The sequence below is a fragment of the Neolamprologus brichardi genome, chromosome 14 (genome assembly GCF_056152115.1).
Source record: "Neolamprologus brichardi isolate AB-2024 chromosome 14, ASM5615211v1, whole genome shotgun sequence".
NCBI lineage: Eukaryota > Metazoa > Chordata > Actinopteri > Cichliformes > Cichlidae > Neolamprologus > Neolamprologus brichardi.
In genome coordinates this window covers 34,177,854-34,186,285 of record NC_142117.1, presented here as the reverse complement: position 1 = coordinate 34,186,285, position 8,432 = coordinate 34,177,854, and the positions used below count along the sequence as shown (strand labels likewise).

Here is an 8,432-nt window from a genome sequence, read left to right as displayed (position 1 = left end):
TAAAGGGTTTTATCAGACTGTGATTTACGTTTACTTCACCTTGTGTGTTCAATTATTTTTATACTATATCCTCACTTCACAGAGAGAACCAAAATCTGTTTCTTCTTTCTTTTGTACTAAACATGTTCTCACACTCTGTTTTGGTAACATCTCCAGGCACTTATTTGTCCAATTATTTTTAAGCTATATCTATATTAACTTTAATTTCAGTGATCATAAAAGTCATATACTAGAATAAAAACAGTTTTAAAGTTTTAGAATAGAATAGAATAAACCTTTATTACTGCACAGATGAGAAATTTGGGTGTTACCCAGCTCTTATGGCAAGGGGAATATAAAATATAAAAATTTATAAATCATAAAATTTGCTGACTTTGCACCAAAATAAGGTTCTATGGTTGTTTTTATATTTCTATCTCCATCACTGCTTCATTGCTGTTGCCGAGTAGATTTCAGGGTGCTGTTAGCGCCGGTGTCCTTCTATTATAGCGATACTAAACAAGGCAGGAAATTCTATTTTTATTCTACAAAATGAAACTAATGTATCTACTCTGCAGAAGTGTTTGTGAATTTCAACACATCGATTAGCTTGCTGCATTATATGTATGAAGTGCATTTTTATCAGTTGCAGTTTCACCATCTCAGTACCTAATGCTTCCCTCTTGTGGTGTCATGGTGGTTAGAAATAAATATGATATGTTATATGAAGTATATAATAAAAGCAAAGGCTTCACGTAAAGAGGGATTTGGACTGATTTTAAGTAGGGTGACCTGCAGTGATTAACAACTTCAACATGTTCATGATGTCTTTTGCTTTGTTCCCATTCCTCAGATCAATTTTCCCTTTATAAGGTTTGCTAAACCAGATGCTATATTTATGCTAAAAGTGGCCATAAAGAGTACGATCAGAAGGAGGAAAGGTAATACAGCAATGAAGGATAAAGGCAAAGTCAAAGACTGATTCCAGCTTTAAAAGGGGGATGGTTACATTTGTTTTGTGCATAGATTTATATGAAAAAAGATGATCTGATTTCTGGCAGCAAAGGGCACATGCAAAAAAGCATTGGCAGGATAAATTCAGTTAAAGGGGAAAATCAGTGCAAAGGTACAGAAAAATATATTAGTTTGGAAATCAACAAGCAAAGAAATCCAGATAGATGTGATTTTTCCCATTCAATAGTACTTTTAATGTTCATAATTAAAAATGCTTTTGATTAATTTTGTCAGTAGGAGTAAAAGTTTGATGATTTTTTTTCTCAGTGTTACTGCTCCATTAATAATAAGTGTTTAATAATTAATAACAAGTGAATCCATGTTTTACCCCAATGTTTCCACCAGTCCTTCCGTCCTCAGCCTCTCACCTAACCCTCATTTCCTCTTCAATCCTTGCCTTTCAACCACACACACCCTCTACAGCATATTAACAAGATCTGAAAGTCATGTCCTTAAGAAATAGGAGGGAAAATCGAGTTAAGACCCAACACGGGACCTGAAAGGTGCGTCTAGCCCTTCAGCTGATTCATCTACCGTTTGTTGAACCCTTGTCAGAAATTGTTAGAAGAAGAAGAAGCTATTCTTAAGGATGGGAAACTCTTGATTGATGGAATTTTGAATATAGAAAAGTAACAATGGATTTTAATCCACAATGTAATGCCATTTGGAAAGCATATGATTGGCAAATGCATCATTTTTCAGGATAGCAATGATCCCCAAAACACTGTCAATGCAGTAAAAGCATACAATAGAACAGCATCAGTCATGGCTTGGCCTCCACCTCAATATTACTGTAGCAGTGTGGGATCATTGTGACACGAGAATGGAAGAAAAGGCGGACAACACCCAAAGACGAGCTCTGAATATCCTTCAAGAAGCCTGGAAAACTGTTCCTGTGGGAATGACAAGAAAACTAGAATTGAAGAATAACAGTCAGTTACAATGCCAAATATTGACTTTCAAGCTTGTTATATTGTTAGAAACTCGATTTTACGTATATTTCCATTTATGTTTGCACATGTTCAAATAAATCATTGCCCCTGAGGCAACGAGGAATGGCTAAAGATTTCTGTCAGTACTCCATAACAAACATTAACTAAAAGTGTTTGATAAATGCTTTCTATTTGCTTTTTTAAAAAATCACAAAGTGAGAGATTTTTTTTTATTTAAGTGAGCATTATGTTTTAAATGTCATGGCATAGGATCAGATAGCTTCAAAATAAATTATATTTTGAAATGTACAATCCATTAAACACTGTGTCCTGATCTTGAACTAATAACTAGTCTACTGCATAATAAGACAAACAGCACCATTTAGAAAATGTCTTTTTATTGCAAGTATTCTTAATGCTTTGATGTTTTGTACAGATTTTCATATTTACAGTGATAATTAGTATTCCTCTAATAAATAGTACAACTGAAAGTCATTCTCTAGTCTACATGTTTAAATACTGCACGTGCAAAGTATGTATAATATGTGCTTGTCCAATAGATATGCTGTCTTAGTAGCTATTTACAATGTTACATAAGAAACAAATGTGGGATCCAACCACCATGCTACTGAAGAGACACTGTGCGTTTCCCCTCCAAAATAACCCTCCACTTCAGTGATGGAGTCATGCAATCATTCTACTGGGGTGAAGACAGTTTAATTACAGCATCACTGCAATAACAGTATCCATCCAAAAAAACCCATCAAATAAAATTTTAATTATTTTTAAATAAGAAATTCGTGATAAAACAGTTTTCCAATTAACCACTACACAACAGTAGTGTCTAGTTCTTATTTGGTAGGAAATGTCCACCAGTACTGTAACGTTTTCAAAAATAATATTAAAAGAAAAAAAAAAAGCATTTTGATGAAAAACTAAACCAGCGTGACCTACTGTACAAGTTTGTTTAGGCTGCTTTTGCAGCAGTGCTCTTTATGAAGTCTCCAGGGTGCGATAGTAATAAATCATCTGTGAATGAAACCTTTTACAGGTTTAAAATCACTTTGTCTGCCACAGGCAAGAAATCTGTTCCTATAAATACACCGTTTAAATATGTGTTCGCATTGCAAGTGCTGCTCTGCCAGAAGTGTAGGTAGAGCGAAGTCAACCTATACATTATACATAAAAATCCTCATATTTGAACATTCAATATCAATATATTTTCCACATATCGTGAATATAACGCTGAGTCCTGCCTGACAGCGCATTCCCATGAGTGTGCAGAGAGGGAGAAACACGAGAGCACGAGACAAGAGCACGGCCAGTGTGATGTTACTTCACCTCTAGATGGCACTATTGCACAAACCTACAACCTTCTGCGTCGTTTCACTGGATGACAGGTACAGTGCAAAAACAATAACAGCAACAAACTGAGTCCGATATGATATACATATTTATGCCAAAAAAAATGCCCGTTTGATCTTGTGTTTCCATGTAGGAACAGGGAAAAATGTCTGTGTTGTGTTGTCTGGTTCACCTCTGCAGAGTTCTATGGCTTTGGCAGGAGGGTTGAGAGGAAACAGAAAGGGCCTTTACCGCCTGCACCTGGCATGTTTGTGATGAAGCAGCCGCCTCTACGCCTGCTGAGCCTCCTCCCTGCACCTCTGAACCCGAGTGAGCAGAGAGCACCGACGGTCATGCACACACACAGATACTGTACACTTCAACAGACACTGGAGACATTTCAGACATGGGTTACAGTATTTACAGAAGACACTGACTTGATTGCATGCACTTGATAATAGGGGTGTTTCTGACCCCTGGGGGCGGGGCAGTGCAGGAGTTCAGAGCTGTCCTCGGTGGGAGAGGAACCGTCAAATTATTCAGTGCTGTGAGAATGTTTGTACATCGCCTTAGTTAGAGAGTTTGTTTTGCCTCGGAATTATTTAAGAGTGGCACGATTTGACTTCTATCCCTGCAGTCATAAAATAGATTCTTCATTATGGTGAGTACTTAAGTCAGTGAGTCAGTGACATGTTTTTCTTCCACACGAGTTGGGTTCTAGCCTTGAAGCTGCATTTAATGTGCACATGATTACGTTTTTATTATTCTGTCTGTTCTGCAGCCAAAGGGCTGCGACTTAAAACTGTTATTAGTATCAATTAATTTGCAGATTTTTTTCTTCAAGAGGTCAGAAGGTGTGATCTAAAACTGTCATGTCCAGGGAAATTTCCCAGGATCAAACAGATACAGAGAGCATTATGCATCTTTAAAGAACTGAAATAAAGATCTAGATGTCTAAAACAAGAGTACGCTCTTTTAGTTACTCTTGCTGTGAAAAGTAATTAAAATCAATAAGGATTTTTTAAAAATAGTTTATAAATCAGAAGATTTATAAATCAGCGGACTCTGTGCAGTTTTGGTTCTGCAGATAATCCAGTCTTGTGTGACTTGATTAAGATTAAAATAATGCAAGCTACTTTCAGCTGCTGCCTTAATCACAAGTGTCACTGCAGCAGGTAGCTCTACATGTTCGATTTGTCAGTTTTTCCATGACAGATGCTCCTCCTGACGCAGCCCTGAAGGGACTCAAACCTCCTCCTGGGATCAAACCTGAAAGTTTTTGTTTAGAAGGCAAATAATGCATAAAGCGCTACACTGTGGAGCCACCCAGATTTAAGTTAATACAGCTGTACCTTGTTAATTTTGAAAAACCCTTTGATTTTAATAATATACACCACATTTATGATGATACTAAACTTTTAAATTTGGGTTTTAGAACTGCTCAGCAATTTTTCACAGCATTAAGAAATCTTTAAATTGATGTGGGGTGATTTAAAGGACAAGAAAAAAACCCCACCTGAAAATTCAAATGAAAAAAATCCACCCTGAAACACTTTCTCACTCTCTTGGTGGTGACTTGTCTTTGGTTGGTTGTATTCTTCCTAAACGAGTTATGACGACGATGCCACACGATGATGTCACAGATGTATTTCCAGATCATAAAGATTAGTATTTAAAACAGCGATATGTTAGGGTTAGGTAGCAGAACTCGGACACGAAGCCTGAATGCTTCAACGCCACAAAACATTTTACATTTAGATTAAAAGGCAAGATTCAAGTTTTCTCAGCTGGAAAAACATCTCGCCACTCTGATTCTACCATTATCCTCGCTATTTCCACCTACACATTATGACACAGTTGAATGCAATGGATTCACACCTGTATACTACACACACACACACATGCACGCACGCACACACAGTACCTAGAGCATTGGAGGGTGGATTTTTTTTCTGTAAATAGGACTTTTTCTTTGCACTCTGCACACTGTTCACCCAACAGTGTCCAGGAAGAGGAAAAAATAACATATTTCCCAATCTTCTGTGTTCTTTCAAAAGAAAAGCCCGGAGTTACTATATAACATTTCAGATGCTTGACTGATTGGCTTCTAGGGCTGATGAACTGATGCCAGCACCTACTAGCCCCCAGAGAAAGTAGTTAGATGAGGGCTGGAGTATTATAACGTGAGAGAAGCTGTGGCCTGTACAGATCCTCCTGCTTCAGTGGTGGCAAGCTTTGCCATCATCTTTTCTCAGGAGCTCTAATAAGAGGGCAAATATTTCCTTCCTTCCTTTCTCTCCTGGGAGCCAGACTGCAGCCCTGATAGCTCGCGAGTCTTCTGGTGGGTGACAGATCAGCAGAAGTGCATCACTTTCGGCTGCTGGGAAAACGAACAGCTCTTAACTCCTGCATCGTTGTCGGATTTTTTATTTATTTTTTTATTACACCAGGGAAACACAGACAACAGTATGTTATGTGTAATGTCAGCCCTTGAGTGTCCCTGTCAGAGTAAAGGGGGAGGAGTCCTGCGCGACTCCTCATGCTGGCTTCATGGTTTTATTGGACGTCGGGTGGAGACGTGGCCCTCGTCCAAAAACACTAAAAACAATTTTAAAAACAGATTTCGTTGATTTTTTCGAGCGTTACTCCTTGCAGTTCTTTTCCAATCAACAGGGACACGACCTCACCCACTGGCATGCACATGCAGGCTGGCTTGTTTCCAGCTCACAGTGGGCACAGCTACTCCATGCCATTCCTCAGCATCTGATTGGCTGCGATGAGCATGACGCTGATGATGAATGCCATGGCAAAGGCGCAGATGAGGCTCTTCCTCACGCACGTCTGACGGTTCTTCTTTGAGGGGTGAACTGAAAGAGATGTGAGAAGCGGACAAACACAAATGAAGGACATAAATAAAAAATAAGCAGATTTAAATGATGGTACCACTTTTGCTTCTAATAAGACTCTGGATAAATCATTTATTGTGCCCAGACAACAATAATGAAGAAAAACAGAGCGCTCACTGACACGCATCAGACTTGGTTTATTTTGTGTTACTTTTTCAGCTCATTGGTCAACACTTGTCTCCCAGGAAAGATTAATGCCATTCAAAGCTGAATAGTATTACAAAGTTCCCTAAGATGCTTAAAAATGTAAGTCTTGCTCTGTTGTCTTTTTTGTGGTTTGGTGTCGAGGATAAGAACTTGGACCAAGACCAAAGGATGGTCCCACATGGAAAGAGTCCGGATTATTAGAGGGCAGATGTTGAATTCTGGGGCTTGGAGGAAAAAGATCTGAATATGAGCACACCCACGCAAAAGAAGTATTCAGGATATTGGTTTTTCCTTCTTTTTTTCATCTTCCTCACTGGTCGCCTTGCCTCCGTTCCTTTCTTCCTCATTTCCTACCTCATTCCTTCCACTCCTGGTTTGCTACGTGTCCCTCCCTTTCTCACTTCCTTGTTTCCTAACCATCTTCATCTTTTCCTCATATCCGTACCATCTTCATCGGCTAACAAACAAAAGATTTCCCGGCTGGACCCCAGAAGGACACACAAATCCTTTGTGGGTTGCATGAATATTTAATTTGGAAAAATCTGCCAAATCCAATATGTGGTGACTCCTGAATAAGAGAGCAGCCAATGGTAGCGTCTTCATCTCTCTCTCCATCCCTTCCTTCCTTCCTTCCGATCTTCTTCCCTTGTTTGTTTCCTTCCCTTCTTTCTTGAAGCCTTTCTTCTTTAATTTTTTGTATGTCTTCATCCATTACTTCCGAGTCTCTTTGTGAGCTTCCTTGTTTTTGTGCCCTCTCCCTTCCCTTCATTCCCATCTCTAGCATTAATTTCCTTCCTGTCTCCCCACCTTCCACATTTCCTTCCCAGCTTCCTCCGTTAACTTATAACTTATTAACAAACCTACTTCGAATTGGGTTCAGCACATAAATATAATTTATTGTGAAATGTTTTACTATAGCTGAGAACAAAAGAAATAACCCTGAGGTGTGATCTCCCATAGGCCATGACAAGGAGAATTATTGCTCTGGATCCCAGCTGAAAGAAGCAACAGAGAGGCCACAACTCAGCGGTCCAGACATCACAGCAACAGCCAAATTTCACAAAACAGAGCCCAATTAGTCTATCGGCTTTAAAGTGATAGAGGAATCTTTAAGCTAAAGATTGGAATATTTAAATAAATAGCATGTATTCTAAGATTTCCTTTTAACCCTGTCAAACAGGCTCGCTGTACCTCGTTATATATCAATTTTTTGTTCCTGAAGCACCTTTAAATAACTCCTTTACATGAGATATTCAGATAAAACCAGCAGAAACGGGTCAGTAAAACCCAAAGAAAAGTACAGAACATGAACTGGATGAGAAAAACAGATTGTTTTTAAAAAAAAAAGTATTTTTAATGATTTAATGGGAGTTTCAGAGCTCGGGGGCTCAGACTGAAAAACCCACCCAGTCACCTTTAGTCCTGTGCTTTGTTTCAGGAACACCAGATTCATGGCTAATATAGTCTAATACAAAAAAAAATCCTAATTACCTTCCCAAAGGTAATAATTTTCTTTTCTTTCTTTCATTTTAATTGAAACTGTCTGAAAGGTAGCGATTCGACTCTCGAGCCATTTGAAAGCTGCAGTTTGTGCTGTTTTTTAACCGCATCACACTGAGAGGGGGTTTTAATATTTTGCCTACTCATTCATATAAACAGGAAGAAAGAGCATTATTGTATAATAATGAGCAGTGAGGGGCATAATGTGTTTGGGGGAGATTTCTGTATTTCATCGAAAAACCTCAAACTCAGGATTTTAAAATCTCGTCTCCATAAACCCTGAGTTTAGACTAAAGGACAGGATGCTGAACTGAAGGTCATGAAATGGGATTTCAAACTGACATTTTCACAACAGCAGGCCAGGTTCTTACTTCTGGCTCGATCAGCTTCTTTCCCTGACCAGTTATTTAGCAGCTCGTCCTCCCTGCAGTGAGTGAAATGATTTTACCGGGCCACAGTAATTAGGGAGGCTGAGCCAAAGACCTGCAGACACACGACACTTTTCTTAACTTTCACACAAAGAAGTCATCAAAAATGCTTCTTGAGTGCTGCTCCAAAGAAAACGTGGAATGTGGGACAGAAAAGGCTGCGTCATTTTTGGCTGAGGTGG

At 38.9% G+C, this 8,432-nt stretch overlaps 1 protein-coding gene across 2 annotated transcripts in view; it reads right to left on the bottom strand.

Moving 5' to 3' along the window:
• Positions 1–4,238: 4,238 nt before the first annotated feature.
• caln1 (calneuron 1) overlaps positions 4,239–8,432 on the bottom strand; it is a 64,405-nt gene continuing 60,211 nt past the window's right edge. For both annotated transcript variants that reach the window (XM_087851188.1, XM_087851187.1), the window contains exon 6: positions 4,239–6,136. In XM_087851188.1, coding sequence (XP_087707314.1) covers positions 6,009–6,136 — 128 coding nt within the window. In that variant the 3' untranslated portion in view covers positions 4,239–6,008. The remainder of the gene's footprint in view (positions 6,137–8,432) is intronic.